General features: G+C 33.6%; 1 protein-coding gene across 5 annotated transcripts in view; it reads left to right on the forward strand.

Moving 5' to 3' along the window:
* The window catches only part of FAM126B (family with sequence similarity 126 member B), a 60,923-nt gene that overhangs the window by 18,265 nt on the left and 21,718 nt on the right, over positions 1-20,940 (forward strand). For 4 of the 5 annotated variants that reach the window (XM_036253899.1, XM_036253898.1, XM_036253896.1 and 1 more), the window contains exons 2-7: positions 1,563-1,662; positions 5,992-6,070; positions 7,141-7,242; positions 12,507-12,686; positions 15,607-15,687; positions 18,087-18,202. In XM_036253899.1, the coding sequence (XP_036109792.1) occupies positions 6,020-6,070; positions 7,141-7,242; positions 12,507-12,686; positions 15,607-15,687; positions 18,087-18,202 (530 nt within the window). In that variant the 5' untranslated portion in view covers positions 1,563-1,662; positions 5,992-6,019. Of the gene's footprint in view, positions 1-1,562; positions 1,663-5,991; positions 6,071-7,140; positions 7,243-7,922; positions 7,979-12,506; positions 12,687-15,606; positions 15,688-18,086; positions 18,203-20,940 lie in introns of all 5 variants that reach the window. The other variant, XM_036253900.1, reaches the window with a different exon arrangement.

The raw sequence follows: 20,940 nt of genomic DNA on the forward strand, positions 1-20,940 counted from the left end.
GGATACATATCTATTGACAATTGAATCTACAAACAAAATGAACAAGCAGAACAGAAACATTCCCATAGATACAGAGAACATTTTGTTGGTTGCCAGATGGGAGAGGTGTTGGGGGAATGGGTGAAAAAAGTGAAGAAATTAAGAAGTACAAATTGGTTGCTAGACTGACAAACCTCAAAGGGAAGGGGTGTTGGGGGTGGGAAGAAATAAACCAAAGAACTTATATGCATAACCAATGGATACAGACAACAGTGTGGGGAAAGGCAGGAGGGAGGCACGAATGGGGAGGAGGGGGGTCAATGGGGGAAAAATGAGGAACATCTGTAATACATTCAACAATAAAGTTAAAAAAAAAGTTAAAGAAAAGCACATTTAATCTAATCTAATAAACCGTAGATTTAAAAGTTTGAAACTGATTCTCTCCGATCAAAAAACCTTTAATATATTTTTATGCCAAAAGTTCAAGTAATAGCATTTTCTGTGTTTTTTTTCTTTTTTTATCCTCAACCGAAGACATTTTTGCATTTATCTTCAGATAGAGTGTGAGAGAGAGAGGGAGGAAAGGAGAGAGAGAAACATCAATGTGAGAGAGACACATCAACCGGCTGCCACCCACATGACTCCAACCTGGGCCAGGGACAAACTGCAACCAAGGTTCATGCCCTTAGCGGGAACCGAACCTGGTACTCTCTGGTCCGCGGGCTGATGCTCTAACCGCTTAGCCAAACCGGCCAGGTCTTCTGTGTTCTTTTTTAAAATAAAATTTTAGCCCTGGCCGCTTTGGCTCAGCGGTTAGAGCGATGGCCTCTGGTCCAGGGAGACCCGGGTTCAGTTCCCGCTAGGGGCACGTAGCTCGGTTGAAGTTTGTCCTCGGCCCTGGTTGGGTCGTGAGGGAGGCAGCCACTCGATGTGTCCCTTTCATGTTGATGTTTCTCTCTCTCTCTCTCTCTCTCTCTCTCTCTCTCTCTCTCCCTCCCTCCCTCCCTTCCTCCCTCCCTCCCTCCCTCCCTCCCTCTCTCTCCCTCCCACTCTCTCTGAACAAAAAATGGAAAAATGTCCTCAAGTGAGGATTAAATAAATAAATAAAATTTCATTTCTGTAAAACTCAGCCAAAATGATTTTATAGTCATTGATACTCATTATTTAAGCCTGGTTTTATACTACACATATCAAAATGTTAAAGATTGTTTCCATGTGTGTATGTGTATATGATATCACTGTACTGTTGGATTCACAGAATTATTGTATGTTAATCGCAGTTTTATAGATTATTCAAGTGAGGCTTCAGAAAATTTAAGTAACCTACTTAATGTCTAACAGATAATTAATGACTAATTTGAAACTAAAACTCAGATTTTTTTTTTAATGTTTTTATTTTTTTGGTTTGGTAATGGTACACAAGTATATGCTAATTATTATAGAAACTTTGAGTTCCTAGTTATTTCTTAAATTAGATAAACTATATTATAAATGTCTTACCAAAATTGTTCTTTCTTCTTTGTATTACATTCTTGAGAATATGTCTCAATATTTTACAGTTCTCTATTTTCATTTTTTTATAGAATTGGAAAATATTTAAGTCTTAACAAATGAATTCCACACTTCAACTCTGCTGCATTCCTGTGCCACCTCCTCCTTTAGAAAACTGATCTTAGAACAGAGGTAAAAATTATAGAATTTGACTTTTTAAAGGATAATGAATTTCCCATACAATTAGACATATTAGAATTTTTGGTAATCTTTGGTGGGTAGCTTCTATTTATTAAGCAGTTTGGCCTAGGAGATTTGAAATAATCACATCTTAATTAATGCCTTTGAAATTTATTTTTAAAAGTGTTTTCTTTTTAATAATTATGTCTTTTAACCTTTTTATTATCTAAACTTCACAGTTACTGATTTATCAAATTTACTCTGCATAACTGTATTATTTAGCTACATCTAGATCAGTGCTGTCGAATAGAATTTCTGTGATAATGTCTATGTTCTATATGTGTGCTGTCCAGTATGGGAGACACAAGCCACATTTAGCTACTGTGCACTTGAAATATAGCTAGTGCAACTAAGGAGTTGAATCTTTAAACTTTATTTTATTTTTATTTTTATTTACACTAGTGGCTACTGTATTGGACAATGTAGCTCTAGGTTTTTCCTTAGGGAACCTTGGTATTTACAATAACAGCACATTTTACGTGTTTAAATTTCAGACCTAATCTAAATAGACATTGACCTAGTTTGAAAATTTGCAGTAGCAAAATTCATTTTTTACTCTCTCATGTGTTGTCCTAATACTTGTGTAGTTTTATTTATTCAATAATTTTGGTCCACCAGTGACCCTTAAGAGCAGTTATCATAGTTTTGCTCACTGATGTGTTAATTTATTTAATCTTTAAAAGAAAAACACAAACCTTTGACACATAGGTACTTATATTGCATAGCATAAAATGCACAGTAAGCCTAGTTCTATCATGAACTAGGTTTTAAAGAATATTTGGTACCACTTAACTAATTTGTATTTGAAAGGGAATTATGACAGTGACTTGAACAGTCATTGATTGTAATAAATGGAGGAACCTGATAAAATTACTTCTTTGAAGAACTTTGTTATTTGGATATGTAGTTGTGTTCTATTTTGTGAAGTTATTTTTAAGAACCTTATTTCTTCAGCAAGAGTTTTTAACATGGGCCTAGCTTGTGTGGTTCAGTGGTTGAGCCTCGACCCATGCACAAAGAGGTTGCTGGTTCGATTTCCAGTCAGGACACATGCCCAAGTTGTAGGCCAGATCCCCAGTGGAGGGCATGCAGGAGGTGGCCAATCGATGTTCTCTCTCATCGATGTTTCTATCTCTCTCTTCCTCTCTTTCTAAAATCAATTAAGAGAAAATATTTTTTTAAAATAAAAATCTTAAAATTTAAAAAAAAAAAAGAGTTTTAACATGGGATTCCATGTCTACTGTGGCTTTACTAGATCTGTGAACTCCCCCAAATTATTTGCAAAATGGTGTACATATGGGCATCATATTTATCTTTTTCTGAATTAGGGCTTCATTGTTTTGTTCGGATATCAAAGAGGGGAAGGGTTTGTGAGTTTCTGCTTTTGCCCCCTCAAAATGGTTAAGAACCAGCCCTGGCAGTGTGCCTCAGTTGGTTGGAGCATTGTCCCAGTACATCGAAAGGTCGTGGTTTCGAATCCTGGTCCTGGCACATGCCCAGGTTGCAGGTTCCATCCCTAGTCAGGGTGCATATGGGAGGCAACTGACTGATGTTTTTGTTTCTCTCTCTCTCTCTCAAACCAATAAACGTATCTTTGGGTGATGATTTTTTATTTTTTAATTGTTAAAAAAATAGTTAAGAACCACTGCTTTATATCTTATGTATCATGATTTATACATAGGGCTAGTTCATCAATTCTTTTTTTTTTTTTTCTTACAGCTCACTATGGAACATTTCAAACCTGTAACAAAATAGAATAGTGTAATGAAACTTATGTATCGATAACCAATTACTGAGTTTCAGTGGTTATCAACTCATCATGGCCAGTCATATTTCATCTATATCCATTGAACTCTCCTCCTTTGTCTTTCCCCTCTGTCCCCCAATTATTTTAAAGCAAATATTAGACATCATTTCACTAATAAATATTTCAGTATGTATCTCTAAGAGATAAGCACTATTTTTATCTATTATTTTTTTTTTAGTTTTTAATTCTCACCTGAGAACATACTTAAGGAGAGGAAGGGGGAGGGAGAGTGAGAGAGAGAGAAACATTGATCAGTTGCCTTCCATATGTGACCCAGGTAGGTACCCTGACCAGAAATCAAACTGGCTCCTCTCCACTGGCAACCCTTCGGTGCAAGGAACAATGCTCAACCAACTGGGCCACTCCTGCTGGGCAATAAACACTTTAAAAAAAAACTGTGATACCATTATCAAATAACCTATAATAATTCATTAATTTAATATCATTAAATAACCAGTCATGTTCAACTTCTTCCACTTACATCATGTTCTTTTTTAATTGTTTGAATCAGAGTCCAAATAAGATTCGTTCTTTGGTTATTGATTTTTGTTTTATATGTCTTTTAATCTGTAGGTTTTCCTACTGTCTCTTTTTTCTGTTGCAATTTATCTACCTTAAGGACATTTGCTATTTTAAAATAAGGGTCATGTCCTACTCCTTTTTATACTCCTTATTTATATAGTACTTGGTAGAGTGCATTATATAGGGATATTTTTTAATCTTTTTGGAATTGAGGGGGGTAAATCAGAAAATCTGATTTTCTTTTTTTTGGTAGATCTTTAGTGTGGAATTTGACACACTCCTAGGAAATGTTATCTTTTTTTTTTTAATATGTTTTCATTGACTTTTTAGCGATAGATAGAAACATTAATGTGAGAAACACTGATCAGCTGCCTCCTGCTAGCCCCCTACTGGGGATCGAACCCATGACCGAGGCATGTGCCCTGACCAGGAATCAAACCAGGACCTCTCAGTCCATGGGACAATGCTCAATCCACTGAGCCACACCAGCTGGGCTGAAATGTTGTCTTTTTTAATAATGGAACTTTCAGTTTCTTTGAAGATACTTTACTCCTCCAAGAAGTTCTTTATTTCTTCTGGTTCTTACCTTTTGATCTTTAAATTAAAAACCAAAACTTGCCCTGGCTGGAGTGGGTCAGTGGTTAGAGTGTTGGCCCTTGGGTTTGATTCCTGGTCAAGGGCACGTACCTGGGTTGCAGGTTCCATCCCTGGCCTGGTTGAGGCGCTTGCAGGAGGCAACCAATTGATGTGCCTCTCACATCGGATGTTTCTCTCTCCCTCTTCCTCCTTCGCTTCGGCTCTCGCTAAAAAACAAAAATCAATGGAAAAAATATCCTTGGGTGAGGATTAACAACAACAAAAAAACAAAAACAAAACTTTTTATTGTTTTTCTCACTTTAAAAATAATACATGCTTTTTTTTATAATTCAAAGTTACATAATTAGTATTTCCTCAGTAATTCTTCCTTCAGAGGCAAACACTTAAAGTTTAGTGCATACAGGGATGGGCAAAAGTAGGTTTACTGTTGTGAGTATATGAAACAGTTTATTCTCTTATTAGTTATTGGTTATTGTATTGTCATTTTTCATATGAACAACTGTAAACCTGCTTTTGCCCATCCCTGTATATGTTTCCAGATTTTTTTTTAACATTTATATAATTTTACAAAGGAATTATAGTTTATATGCTATTGTATAACTTGATTTTTCTACTTGGACATTTTTTTAAAACATTTAAAAGAAATTTTTATAATTGATTTTAGAGAGAGAGATAGCAACATCAATGAGAGAGAAACATCAACATCAGTTGATTGCCTCCTGCATGCCCCATGCTGGGATTGAGCCCACAACCTGGGCATGTGCCCTGACTGGAAATTGAACCAGTGACTTCTTGGTGCATGGGTCAACATTCAACCACTGAGCCAGACTGGCCCAGCTGCTTGGACATTTTTTTATCTTAGAAAACATAGACATCATTTTATCTTCTTCAAAGGCTTTATTTCATATAATATACATTTACAATCAGTTTGCTAAATATAGGACCCTTGATATCTAGCTTTTCTATCTTTGTCATTTATAATCTGTTATGTGGTTTGTTCTATGAAGTATAACTTATTCCAGTTGTATATTTGGTAAAAAGCTCCAGACACAGACTGTGCATTTGTCTTGGGTAACATGCAGTTTGATTTCATTCAATAAACTTATTTTTGCTACCTTGAACTATAATTGTTGGGGAAAATATAAAAGCCTTAGGAAAATAGGTTTCAAATGTACCATTAAAAATAAAGCTTCTTTCTTTAAAAAATTTTAGTTTAATTGAGTTATATTCTGAAACTAAGCTTCCCTATCTAAAATATATACTAGATGAGTTTAGTGAAAGGCGCACATCATTTACCTTTGATAGTTTCTGTATGTAGTAATGCTGTCCTCAATTCAGTGCTTTTTTTCTTTCAGAGATAAGAGTAACAGAAGGTAGAAAAAAATGCTGGGATCTGATCGTGGTGTTGTGGAAGAATGGTTATCAGAATTCAAGGTAAGTTGGATTGGAGATAAGAATATGTCTTATGATTCTACATGTCAGTAATGCAAACAGTGAAAATGTGTTCTTTGGAGAAACTGAAATACGATATGAAGTGGAAATGGCAAAATATGAAATAACCTTTCTATAATTGGAACTATTTAAAATTTGGCCGTAATGTGAATAATGGCTAGAAGATAATACGTAAAAATGAAAATAGTTAGGATTGATGAGGGGATATATAATTTTTTTTCTTTTACCCTCACCTGAGGACATTTTTGCATTTATCTTCTGATAGAGTGGGAGGGAAAGAGGGAGAAAGAGAGAGAAACATTGACGTGAGAGAGACATCGAGTGGTTGCCACCCACAGGACCCCAACCAGGGCCAGGAACAAACTGCAACCAAGGTACGTGCCCTTAGCAGTAACCGATCCCGGGTCTCTCTGGTCTATGGGCCAATGCTCTAACCACTGAGCCAAACCGGCCAGGGCATAAATTTTAAATTATTTCAATAAAAAAGGGAAAGCCTCCAACTTTTAATAAGGCATAGAAATAGGATTTTTGCCTTATATTTTATTTCCTGTAATTTAAAATAATTTATTGATTTGATTGAAAACTTTACTTTATGAACACTATGGAAATAAGTATTTTATGAAGATAAAATGCAAGAATTAAAATATATCCTACACTACTTTTATAGACTAGATTAGTTTAAGATGACCCATTTCGTCAAATCTTAGTATAATATGTAATTTCTAATCATTTTTATGGTTGAGTAGTTAGAATTATACAGGATGGGGTACAAGTAGGTTTATAGGTGTAATAAAAATAAATAATACAATAATTGATTAATAATAATACAATAATAAACTGTTTCACATACTTACAACTGTAAACATACTTTTGCCCCATTCTGTATAATATATTTAATTTGTTTTATTAACATTCATGGTTATTTCTTGTATTAATTTTTTTTTAGTTGACTTTATTATAAATATTTTCAAGAGGAATTCCTTTAAAATAAAGTTTGTGACTTCCCAAATATTAAGTTCACTTTTGTTTTCCTTTGATATTTTTCTTCTTAGGCATTACCTGACACTCAGATCACCAGTTATGCAGCAACTTTACACCGGAAAAAAACACTGGTACCAGCCCTCTATAAAGTTATTCAAGATTCAAATAATGAGGTAGGAGAGTTTATAAGAAAAATAATTTCAATGTAGTAAAATGAAATATGTGTACTAAAACACATATATTTAAGTTTTATAGTTTTCCTTATTCTTTTTTTTTTTTTAAGTCCTGCTGTTTTTCATTCTGATAGTTGCTTTGGCTTTCCCCATCCCCTCTCCATATTTTTTAATGTTTTGATCAAATTTGTTCCTGTTGAGGACAGTATATTTTGATTCTTCATCTGAGTGGCCATCATCTGAGTAGATTATTTAATTTGAAACTTTTCTCTGTTTCCTTTTCTGGAAGCCAGTTTTTAACCTTATACTGATTGAGATTTATTTAAGTATTCTTAAATAAGTATAAGTTATTTTATTGACAATATAGAACTATGTATAATTACCCTAATCAGTGAACATAGACTGGTAACATAAAATGATACTGCTAGTAAATTTAGCTTGAAAATGATCAAGAAAACCATTTTTAGCCTAAATAGTCAAGATTAAAGTTTTCTATTATTCAGCTTTGTCATAAAAGGAAAAAAATATAGCTATTGAATTTGTTAACTTATGCAAAATACACACATTATCTTTTCATTAACACGATAGTTTGACATACAGTTTTATCACCACTGGATTCATGTATGCTTTAAAATGAAAATGAAAGGAACACACAGGAAAGTAGCTTCTTATCTTCCCAGATACAGCCTCCACGAGTGCCTCTGCTGTGTACTGGAGTGATTTTGAAGAAGTTCAGGTAATCATCTCCTAACCAGCAGCTTAACTTAAAAGTGCATCTTCATTTTTGTCCTATCACTAAAAGCTTGCTTATTGACCTCTTTCTGTCCTATCTCCTAAACTTGGATTGGCTGTCAGTTAGACTTACATCTGTTACTATTTGGAACAGCAGTTTCAGGATTCATTTGCGTCTTTTTCTCTTGCTGTGTATTTATGAATGTTTTATAACTTTAGGTATGGTAATATATATATATATTAATGCATATCCTTGGTCAGGAGTTTTCAAAATTCTGTTTGAATAATGAATGTGTGTATACCCCACCCCTTGTTTTGCACTGTCTTAACATTTAAGCTTTGCTTATTAAAATTTGTTTTATGCTTTCTCTTTAGATTGTAAGCTCTTCATGGGCAGTAGTCATATATTCTATGTTTGTTACTTCCTAGAATCTAGTGTTTTATTGTGTACATAATGAACACTTAATAAATATTGATGAGAAGAATAGTGAAATACAAAATGAGATTCTAAAATGCTGTCATTTTCATTGGGATTCATCAGTGTATAAAAAGTATCAGTTTCCACCTTGGCTGGATAGTTCAGTTGGTTGGAATGTCGTTTTGTAGGCCAAAAAGGTGGTGGGTTCAGTTTGGTTCCTGGTCAGGGCACATGTCTAGGTTGCAGATTTGATCCCTTGTCCAGGTTTGTACTTAAGGCAACTGATCAATGTTTCTCTCTCACATCCATGTTTCTCTCTCTCTCTCTCTCTCTTCTTCTCTCCCTCCCTCCCATCCTTCCTTACTCTCTCTAAAAGGAAATCAATAAAAACATATCCTCAGGTGAGGATTAAATTAAAAAGTATCCTTTTCTTTTCTTTTATACTTGGAAGCTATGACATTTAGAAAAGTTATTTACATTATTTTATTTTGTCATACTTCAAAATATTAATGTGTCAGACCTCATCATGGCTAGAAATGGAAAAATTACAACTTGAGAGTTTCAAGGTCAAGACCCAGCAGTCATAATCAACCGGTTGCCAGTGTAGGTCTGTCTGTCTATTCTTTCTCCTATCAGGTTCTAACTATGTATTCATACTTTAGAAGAACAGAATATTAAGCTCTATAGAATCTCAAAGCAATTCTGGACTTTAGTCCTAGAAGGAAGACCCTTTTAGTTCTGATTTTGTTATATTCTGAAACATCAAATGTATTATTTAGGTAACAGAAAGTTATTTCTGAAAAATGTCGTGTGCTATATATAATATGAACTGAAACTGTGACACTCTTACAAACATTTTTACTTTAAAGACCATAAAAGTTCTTAAGAAAGTATATTTCCTGGTAGTTTGATATTACATATCATGGCCAACCTGTACTAAAGCTTAGGTCTTAATCTCTACACCAACATATTGCTTTACTTTTTCTCCTTTCCCTCCTTCCAGATACCTTAGTCACTCTAGCAGTTTTTCCACATCAAGGAGACCTCCATCTTTCTGTACTTTAAATACAAGATAGAAAATCTCTTGCAATCTTACTTCTTTGGTACACTGTTCATTTTACACCTATTTTCTCATATTCTTACCCTCCTTACTCCTCATTTTCAGCCTCCTTTTTATGTCATTAAAAAAGAATAAGAAAGTAGTTGGGAGCTCTCTTTATTTTTTCCATTTAAATATACCACTCTACCAGCATCTCTACCCATCCTCTTCTGTCCTTTCTGCTGTTCAGTGGTTGAAGTATCCCAGGTTGTATCAAAGGCCATCTTTTTCACTTAGGCCTATATCCCATCTTTCCTAGCCACCTCAAAGATTGCTCCTGTAATTATCTCCACTCTTTCCTCCATGATTGATTTTTTTTCCTTTCCTGGTTAATGAGCTATGGTAAACAACCATATTCTGTTGTTAAAAACCACCTTTGAAGGGGGTGGTGGGGGAGAGATAAACCACAGAACTTATATGCATGTGTGCATGAACAATGGACATGGACAACAAAGCCCAGGACAGGGTGGAGAGGGGTGGGAGGGGGGAACCAGTTGGGGGGGGTGGAGAAACATTTGTAACAAAAATAAATTAATTAAAAAAAAAACCACCTTTGATTTGCATTCTTTTATTGTCTACCCCATTTCTCTATCCCTTTTCACAGATGAACCTTATAAAGTATTGCTTATTTAGTCTCCATTATTCTAACCAGACTGTCTCAGTGTGTTCATCAGATAGCATTTCTCTTAGTGGTTTCATATCAAATTGTTTGCTAAATTTGGAGAATGTGTCAGTTATTCTTAAGCTTTTTTTTTTTTAACCAGAGGAAAATGACTTTTAACACCTTTTGATTTGGGGGATAGTGTCATTCAGGGGAGATCAGAGTCATTTAAGAGACTGAGAAATTAATAACATGATGGCCTAATACATATGCTTAGAATCAAAGATTTTTGACAGCATTGGCAAGTTTTTAATAGTCTTATTTTGCAGTAGTATCTGATTAAAAGTTACTGGATTGCCAGCTATTCCTCCTTCGACTTTTTTAAAAAAGCAGAGTAATAATTTTCCTCACTCTGTATTTCTTTGTTATGCTTATTTAGAATATAGTCTTCTACATGTAGTTCTTGATACTGAGTAAAGAAAGTTAAGGTCCTTATCACATAAACAAATCATAATTGTTCCATGGCCAATATATTTTAGAGCAAGTAATTTTAGAGTCTTTTACTAAAGAAGAAAGGAGATTTAAAACTTGTATATATATTTTGGGGGCCCTTGAGATCTTGCTCCCCATCATGTATCATCAGTTTGGCTCAAATAAACTCTTATAAAAAAGTTTTTTTAAACCTTGTATATATTTTTTTAATAAATAAATTTATTAGAGCAACAATCTTTAATTTCCCCCCCAAAATCAGAATATTATTGTCAGTACTTTAAAAAGATGCCAGCAATGGACTATTTTAAAAAGTTTATTACTTTATTATTGGCACCATGTGGAATATACTATTTGTAATTAAACAATTCTCACCTCCTACTTTCTCTTTGCTCTCATGTAAGAAATGTGGTATAGGGCAAAAATCAACTTAGTGTTGGAAGACCTGAATTCTAGTATCTTCCTACACCACTAACCTCTGTGACCTTGTGCAAATTTTGTGATCTAGACTCCAGTGTAAGGAGAAAGTTGGAATGTTTTTTAAGATTTTGAATACTACTAGTCTAGCAGTTACTAGACTAGGATGTGTGTGTATAAATATTTTTAGCTTTAGAGTTGTTCCTTAAGAGCTAAGCATACTCATCTAAATATATTACATGTACAAGATTTGTTGACACTTAATTTACAATTGTGAAAGTGGTGACTTTATTCTAGAATGTTAGATTTTTAAAGAGATATATAACTATATTTGAGCAGATTTCCAAATGTATATGCATTGTTTTAATCATTCAGAATAGAGTTAAGCATATAAATTACTGAATAATTCATTTTTTAAACTAGTGTTAAATATTAAACATTATTTTATAGTTTTCCGTCAGTGTTTTGCCTGCATTTTAAAATCATAGTTTTGTTTAGTCTTCAGTTATTTCAACAAAACCATTCTAAATTGTCAGTACATGTTTAGGGAAAATGGAAAGATTTATTTAAACTGCTCTTTTTCTTCAGTTTTCAAGGTCATGAAATTCCTCATAAGTCATATTGTGTGTATCATGTGAAGATTATCCAATTTAACACTGGAAAAGCTATTTCTGTATAATTTCCTCCTTTTCAAAATCTTTCAAATATAATTAGTAGAATTTATCAGTCTCAAAACATTAAAGTAATCCGTTTGGGTTTACTTATTAGCTAGCATTAATTTAAAATATTAGCTAGCATTTTGGATATCAAATATTATGTATTATGAAATTTCTTTCTCTACTGAGTGGTATGTAATATGTTTAAATCATAGTCTTAAGTTAAATCTTTCAACCATATCATTTGAGATTATTTTCTTTCAATAGAAACTTTTTAAATGGAGGGTAGTAATGGTTGGTAAGAACAGAAAAGGAAACTCACTAAATATAAGTGTAGTACTTTGGTTAAAGAACTAAATTTAGTAGTATAGTGTATTAAAAGTTATGTTGAGCCCTGGCCGGTTAGACTCAGTGGTTAGTGTCGACCTGCGTGCGGTCCAGAGAGACCCAGGTTCGGTTCCCGCTAAGGGCACATACCGCGGTTGCAGTTTGTCCCTGGCCTTGATTGGGTCGTGCGGGGGGCAGCCACTTGATGTGTCCCTTTCACGTAGATGTTTCTCTCTTTCTCTCTCCCCCACTCTATCTGAACAAAGAATGGAAAAATGTCCTCAGGTGAGGATAAAAAAAAAAAGTTGTGTTGATATTAAATGAGCACAGAGTACTTATAGTTAGTATATTGGTCAGTTTAATACGTTGTCTCTGTACATAGAGATTCAGGTTTTGGTTGCATTGATTCAAAATATACAAGAATTAATGTTGAGAATTTAGTTTGAAAATATTATATATGTGCCTTTAAAAAAAATAATTATAGACAAAAGAATGGAAATCATTAATGTACTTTTTTCCTTTTAGCTCCTGGAACCTGTCTGCCACCAGCTGTTTGAGCTCTATCGTAGCTCTGAAGTTCGACTTAAGAGGTTCACACTGCAGTTCTTGCCAGAATTGATGTGGGTTTATTTACGGCTTACAGTTAGCCGAGACAGACAGAGTAATGGTTGCATTGAAGCACTTCTGTTAGGAATTTATAATTTGGTAAGTTGAAAATGATAGTTTGGGAAATTTTAAGTATTTTTTAAAGTCCTCTGAAATAATACTTAAAGAATATTTAGAGAAAAAAATTGAAATGCCTGCTCAATAATTTATTTGAGTTAATTAAATTGAGCACAGAGGTGCTTAATAATTGCTGATAATGCATTTTATAAAGTAGGTGAAACTATTATAATTGATGACATTGTTAATATTTTATGACTTATTCAAGTTATTTTTTTAAAGAGGTAACATGTTGAACTCTAATTTAAAATTTTTTTCTTTATTGATGTTAGAGAGAAAGAGGAAGGGAGAGGGAGAGAGACATTGATGAGAGAGAACATCGGTTGGCCACCTCCTGCATGCCTCCCATTGGGGATTGGGCCTACAACCTGGGCTTGTGCTCTGACCAGAAATTGAACCTGTAACCTCTTGGTACATGGGTCAATGCTCAATCCCTGAGCCACACTGGCCAGGCTTCAAGTTATTTTTTTGATCATATTTATACATGCTATGTATTTAAAAGTTTTAAAATTTATTTTTAATAATTATTTCATAATATATTACATATGTGATATAATATTGTTTATCTAACTTTTTTTCTGAGAAATTCATAAGTACCTTAAACATTATTCTGTTTTATTTTCTCATGGTGCTCATTTTAGAACATTGGTATTGAACTCCTGCCCTTTGAAGTTTTATACTTTGTGTATTCAGTACTTATTATAAAGGAACACTCCACGTAATAAAATAAAGTTTTATAGTTGAGAGGTAATAAAGTACCGCATAAAATATTGAATCACACAATAAATACTATTCTTCTGCACCAGTGCTCACTCCTCTAAGTGTTATTCCTTAACAATCATTAGGAAAACATTTCCATCACTAGAACATATGTCTGAAGGATGGAGAATGCATGACCTTTGGAATCATATTTTGTTTAAAACCAGGCCCTGCCACTTAGTGGTTGTTTTATATTTGGGCAAGTTACTTAATATCTTGACTTCAGTAGCCTCATCTATAAAACAGAAATAAAGCATTAGGATAATAGGATTAAAAACAATTAGAAAAATCCAGCATGGTGCCTGTGGTGTTTAACTAATTATTATTATGATTAGTAAGTAGTATCATAATTGAAGGTGAGTTTTTAAAATGAAAAGCTTAAGTCTTGGTATAAAATTCTCTCTTTTGCTAAATTGCCTGATAGTTGTTTTTTTTTTTAAGCAGGAAATTTGTTTCATGTATCACTGTGTCTCCCTCTAGTGCTTAGCCAGAGGTACTTAGTAAATGTTTATTGATTTAATAATTGAATTTAGAGGTTTAGATTATGTTTAGCGTTATGCTATCATTTTTATTAATTTGATTGGCATAATAAAATGTAGTAGTGGGATAAATGAAGCAAAATATTTTGTATAGCAGAATGCTTGACAAGTTCTTGACAGTACTTAATGCTATGGTTTAAATATCTTTTGCCATCTTAAATATAGTGTACTATAAAAAAATTGCTCAGTTACTTGTCAGAAATGTAACCTTAAGCTTCTGTCTTCTTTTAATTCCCTTGATATCTGTATTCTCTCTTCTCTCAATTTTTCTTACCACATTGGCTTTCTTTTATATACTTGTTTCTCTTTCTCCTTTCCCTTTCTAGCACCTCTTCCTTGTTTAAGATAGCCTCCAGGAGAGTTTTATATTGCCCTTTGCTTAAACAAATTGCAGAACCTGCTTCTCCACAAATATTCACAAATATAGAGCTAAAGTATTTGGCTTAATTTAAAATTTAGGAATAAAAATTAAAATTTTACTGCCTAACTTAAATTACGTTTGTTCATTTTAGCTTGCATAGACTTTGAGGCATAATGGCCCAGATGTGGTCATAACTAGTTTGAATACAAAGTAGGTAAATGATCTCTCTAAGGAATTTTGAAACCCATTTTCCTGCCAAAATTAGAGGTAGGACCATTGTTCACATATAATTGTTACTCTCCTATGACTTATAAAATTCAGAAATGAGCCCTATGGGGATGTTCTTCTAGGTTTGTATTTTGGTGCTGGTGGTTGTTTTCATAGTTGTTTCTTCCTTTTATGTTGTTTAACTACGTAGTCTCTGTCTTACCACCTTTCTGCTAAGTCTAGTAGGGCAATCTTCTTTATGAATTTTATGCCCATTATGTATACTAATATGAGTTTTAAAGGAAACAAGACTAAAATGAGGCAATAGAGAAAGGGAGTGATACAGGAGGAGCATTTCACCCCTCTAATTGCTGGCATCTGTAGGCAGATTTTTATTGATACCTGTAGAAGATCACATTGTCCTTTTCAATGAAAGATAAAGTACTTTTAAAACTCATAAGAATTTTCTTTAGTTCAATAAGAATTACCTAAATAGGAGCTTATTTTTAGTCACTTTAGTTGAATAATTATGTTAAATATGTAGCTTATTCGAAGTCTTTAGTTTATTGCTGAATAATGTAAGAGTTTCTTTTAGTCAAGATTCATTCTGTGTTAGAACAGTATGTTTTCTTATTTAGTAAGTGTAAATCTCTTGGGTAAGGCCTTTAATTTGAATTTGTTTAACTCAGCCATGTTTCTACTTAAAGATCTAATCACTTGTAATCTTCCTGTCCTGTATGTAAATTTAACATGGAAATTGATTTGTGTGCCTTCTTCAAGTCTTTGCTGTCATGTTGTATTTGATTTACTTAGTATTGCACTCAAATCTCTCAAAGGATAATTCAACTACTAAAGTGTACAAATTTGCCTATTTAGCAAAGATAAATTAGGGTAGTTATTTTTTTTGTATTTTAACTATTTCTAAAAATCTTCCTCAGTCACCAGTGATATGTTTGGTAAATTAAGAAAGTAATTATTATTTCTAATAGTCCTGTGATTATTTCATTATCTTTGTATATTTTTTTTTTAACTATAGGAAATTGCTGATAAAGATGGAAACAATAAAGTTCTCTCTTTTACCATTCCTTCCTTATCTAAGCCTTCAATATACCATGAGGTAAGTAAGATTGGAAATGTAGAATTATTTAAAATTATACTGAATAAAGATAAAAAGTCAACTTCTTACCAGAGGTAAATATTCCTAATGTATCTTGACTGATCTATTTCTTAAACATTGTTGACTGGCAGTTTTACGCAGAAGTTTTCTCATGTCACCAGCTACTTTTTCATAATTGAGTACGAGCCCTGGCTGGTTTGGCTCAGCAGTTAGAGCATCAGCCTGCGGGCCAGAGAGTCCCAGGTTCGGTTCCCGCTAAGGGCACATACATCGGTTGCAGTTTGTCCCCGCCCCTGTTGGGGTCGTGTGGGTGGCAACCAGTCGGTGTGCCTCTCTCATATCTATGTTTCTCTCTTCCCCCCTCTCTCCCTAAAACAAAACAAAACATAATTGAGTATGAAAGTGAAACAATCTAAATAAACTTCAGTATACTTTATTTATACATAATGAATTTAAATGAAACTTCGTACATATCTGCTACATATTATATTTTATACATATTATATATTTTAGTAATTTTTTTGGTGTGGTATACTGTATAGCAATCACCTACGTGTAATGGTACACAACATGTTTTGCAAATATATCTGGTTTTGCTGCACTTTCATCTAGGGATAACTCCTGCTTAGATACATACAAAGACTGAAATTTTGGAAGAAAGTAATCCGAAGAGGCCTAATTTATACAGTCTGACTTCATATGTATTTCGTGAATTATCACTAAGATGGAAAAATGTAAGAATTTGCTTGGACCTCATTCTGCTCATAGTTTTAGGAAATATTGGAGCTTCAACCAAAGGGTCCGTTGACCAGTAATCCCTCCAATGTGATTTTTTTGATTGTCCCATCAATAGCAACAAACCGAGAAACTTCTTTACAAGTTAACTTGTGAGTGGTCAACAATGTTTGGGCATGAAAACATAAGTCAGCTCGTGAGCAGTCAACACTGTGTTAAAAGTAGATGTTTATTATTAGTGATATAAAGTTGAGCTGTTGTCAAGAGGTTGAAAGTAATTAATGGAAAGTTTTCCCTTAGGTCTTGTTTATTTATTTTCTATTTTTCACCAGTATCATTTTTGGTCTTTTTTATTAGTCTTTTATGAAATTTTCAAAAATATTCTTTAATTTTTTTAATTTAAAATCATTTTTTAATTTTTCAATTATAGTTGACATACAGTATTCTCTTATTTTTCAGGTCTTTCATATTAATTAGCAATCATCTGTGTTTGAGTTTTATTATTTTTCAGGAAATGACTACTTAGAATATTATCACTGTAATTATTGTATTTTCATTTAAAGGAGTCTAATTGATGCTTTCCAGCTTTTCACTAACATTATACTTCTGATTTTTGCTTATATTTCTTTGCTTGAACAATGTGAAAACATTGATTATTATATAGGTAGATGACTCTTGTTGAACTGAACTCCTTCTGCCTCCTCTCTTTAAGGATACGTGTTATGAATTAAGCTTCTGATCTCTAGTGGCTTTTAGTGCATAAAGTTGTGCAGAACCAGTAATCTAAAAATTATATTTCATTTTCTTATTAACAGTCAGTAGACTATTGTCTCATAGCTCTAGGCAGCTATTTTTTTTTTTTTTCTTAATAAAGTCCTCTGGGACTTTGTTTTGTGTTGGAAATAGAATGACTCGTTTTAACATAGAATATTTCTGAGTAATTTAGTTTTAATTAAGTTCTGTGAATCATGTTATAAAATATAATGGAAGATAGTGAAACATTTATGAATGGATGGTTCCTCTGACTGTAGAAACGTGAAATCAATTATGTCACTATTAAAGAAACATTTGATCATAGCCTTCAATATTGTTTTAATTATAATTCCCTACACCTTGCTGTCTTTGTTGTAGAATAGGATTAATGAAAATACTTACCTACCTGAAGTTAGATAAACTTCACAGTTTGAATGTATAGTCCCCAAGACTGCTCATATTCCAGTGTGGCTTAGTGGATTGAGCGTCTTCCCATGCACCAGGAGGTCTCCTGTTTAATTCCTGGTCAGGGCACACGCCCTGACTGCAAGCTTGACCTCCATTGGGGGTTATGCAGGAAGCAGCCCACATTCTCTCATTGATGTTTTTATCTCCCTCTCCCTCTCCCTCTCCCTCCTGCTCTTAAAAAAAAAAAAAAAAATCAATAAAAAATTTATGTATCTGTAACTTTTAGTCTTTTCAGCAACTTTTCTTATCTGTGCCATAAATATAGATTGATTTCATAATCTCTCAAACATTAAATCTGTATATAATTGAAAAATGGAAAGGGTTTTGAAAGAGAAGAAATGGGCTGAAACTGCCTTTTATTGAAACAAAATTAAATATTGTTATATGATATAGACTTTTACTTCATTTTAGAGACAATTTTGTAATTTATTTTATTTTTATAGCCCTCAACAATTGGATCCATGGCTTTGACTGAAGGGGCATTGTGTCAGCATGATCTCATCAGGGTTGTTTATAGTGATCTTCATCCTCAGAGGGAGACATTCACTGCACAAAATCGGTAATGGTCAAAACTGTAGACAGTAGTAATTGTTAATTTATGCTTAATAACTCTAATTACTTTGATTCAAGTTTGGTGTGAGAAGAGGCAAAAAGTTAAATATATGATACTCGCATTTGATAACTTACTAGAAGGACTCACAAAACTCAGTGAATGAAAGCTGTTGTATTCACAGTTATGGTTTATGACAAGGAAAGGACACAGATTGAAATCAGTTTTGTCCTCACCAACACTTGTTTTTCATCTTAGTGGGAGTGGAGTGATATTTCATTGTGCCTTTTTTTTGTTTTTATGTTTCAGTTTTTGTACAGTCAGCTATATCAGAAATACACATAATACACATCCATTTTCAGAGTTAGATATGCACTAGTTCTGTACCATTTATTAAGAATAACTGCAAACTTCAGCTCCCCCTCCCATTTCTTCTTTCCTAGATGTAACAACTGTTAACAAGAGTTCTCAACCAGGGGACTTCTCTGACCCCCTGAGAACATTTGGCAATGTCTGGAGACTTACTAGGTTATCACAATTGGGTTGGAGAGAGGGCTACTACAGGTATCCCCTGTAGAGGTCAGGAATGCTGCTCAACATTCTACAATGCCTTGGCCAGCCCCCCACAACAAACACTTATGTAACCCAAAATGCCAATAATACTGAGGTTGAAAAATCTTGCTTTTAACTGACTCTCTTAATATTTACCTCCACATCTTTGAGTAACTTGCTGCTTCTTAATTTTCAGTTTTAGGCATTATCAATTAATGTATCTCTATGAAAGATAATGATTTAGTTCATTACCTTTCTCATTCTCCTGTATTTTCAAGGTGGTTATAGTGTAATTGTGGGGAAATTCATTATTATTCAGATTTCTCATTATTATGAATGACCATGGTTCATTCAGAGCTATTTAGTGCTGAGCTTTGTGATTAACTAATTACTTTTCCTTTTCGGTATACTTTTTTCCCCCCTTGGAATTCGTAATTGGCTTTGTTCTTTGTTTATTATGTGCTTTGTAATCCAAGCTCTGCAAATTGTCTTAATCTCCTTTCAAGTCTTCATTCACATTAATCATTTTCTCAATTTTATTTTTCTGAAAAAGGGATTCCTAGATAGAATATTTTGACTTACTCCAATCTGGACCGTTTTGCCCTCTTTGCCCGGTTTACACTTATTATTGTAGGATCTCCTTCCTTCTTATTCTGGAAATACTTTATTATCTGTCTTTCAGAGCCTTTATTATTTGGATGTTGAATCTCCTGTAGCGGTCATCTCTTCTCTCCTCTTTGCCATATCTTTTTTCTTTTGCTTTACTTGACTTACATCCTCAACTTCATTCACCAGTTCTTTTTTGAGTTTTTAATTTCTGCAGTTATATTTTGTATACCTAAAGGCTTTTCTTCTCCTCTTAACAGTCTTTAAAATAGGTACTGGTTTTGTTTTGTTGGTGTGTTGTTGTTTTCTTTTGGGAAATATCTCTCATGTTTTTGAGAATATTAATGATAATTTGCTTTATTCAAAGTTTTCTCTTTGTATATTGTTTCCTCTAAATTGTACTTTTTTTTTTGTTTTTATAATTTGATCTCATTTTCATGTTAATGGAATTTCTTAGATGTCTTTTCTCTCCCTTATATTTAACAGTAGGGGAATAAAAATTGAGAAGCTTTATCCATGTTAATAGGACTAGTTGATTATGAACTTCACAACTTCTCACTGAGCCATTCTCACTTTCTAAGTCTGTATCTTTACTTCTTTCTTCTTAGGGAGTGGTCAAATTCCCTAAAAAAAAAATTCTTTTAGTCTGTTAAGTAGAGGGCTAGCTGCTAGCATTCTGGTGGCCAAGTAGGGAAGAAGAGCTTGAGGTCTCGATTTCCAGTAAGGTATGTTTCACTTAATATACTTGATTTCAGTATGGTATCTTTCCCCTCCAACTCTACCCCAAACCACAGTTATGCCTTGTGGTTCCTAGATGGAAATTTCTTTTTTCTTCTTTCAGAAAAGAAACCTTAAATTTCAGAAAACAGCCCTGGCCGGTTTGGTTCAGCAGTTAGAGCGTCAGCCTGCAGACCAATGAGTCATGGGTTCGATTCCAGTCAAGGGCATGTACCTTGACTGCAATTCGTCCTCGGCCCTTTGGGGTCATGCAGGAGGCAGCCACTCAATGTGTCTCTTTCACATTGATGTTTCTCTCTCTCTTCCTCTCTCTCCCTCCCACTCTATCTGTACAAAAAAAATGGGAAAATGTTAAGTGAGGATAAAAAAAATTTTTTTTTTTTTTTTTCAGAAAACAAATCTTCAATAAACCAAGCAACCTATAGAAGAAGAAGGGATCTGAACATATGACTACTGAGTCAGACTTTCAACTCAGTTTTTAGCTATTCATATTGAAATAATTTCAGACTTACAAAAAATGTTGTGAAAGTAGTATAAAGAGTTTTAATATACTCTTCATCACCTGTGAAAAGCTTTTTAGAAGTAAAAATTCCTTCAGGTCCTGATCCTAGAGATTCTAGTGGATCAGTCTGGGTTGAAATACAGTAATATATTTTTCCAAAAGATCCTTAAATAACTGTAATATGCATCCTGGTTTAGGAGCAACTTTCTTAGATGTTGTAAAGATTAAGAAAGCATTCTTTATTTAATAAATATTTATTATAATATCATGATATATTAGACTGTGTTGGACACTAGAGGTAAAGATGAATATATCAGGGTCTCTGCCCTAAAGTTGTTTATTACCAAAT

Source organism: Molossus molossus, unplaced genomic scaffold (genome assembly GCF_014108415.1).
Source record: "Molossus molossus isolate mMolMol1 unplaced genomic scaffold, mMolMol1.p scaffold_m16_p_11, whole genome shotgun sequence".
Taxonomy (NCBI): Eukaryota; Metazoa; Chordata; class Mammalia; order Chiroptera; family Molossidae; genus Molossus; species Molossus molossus.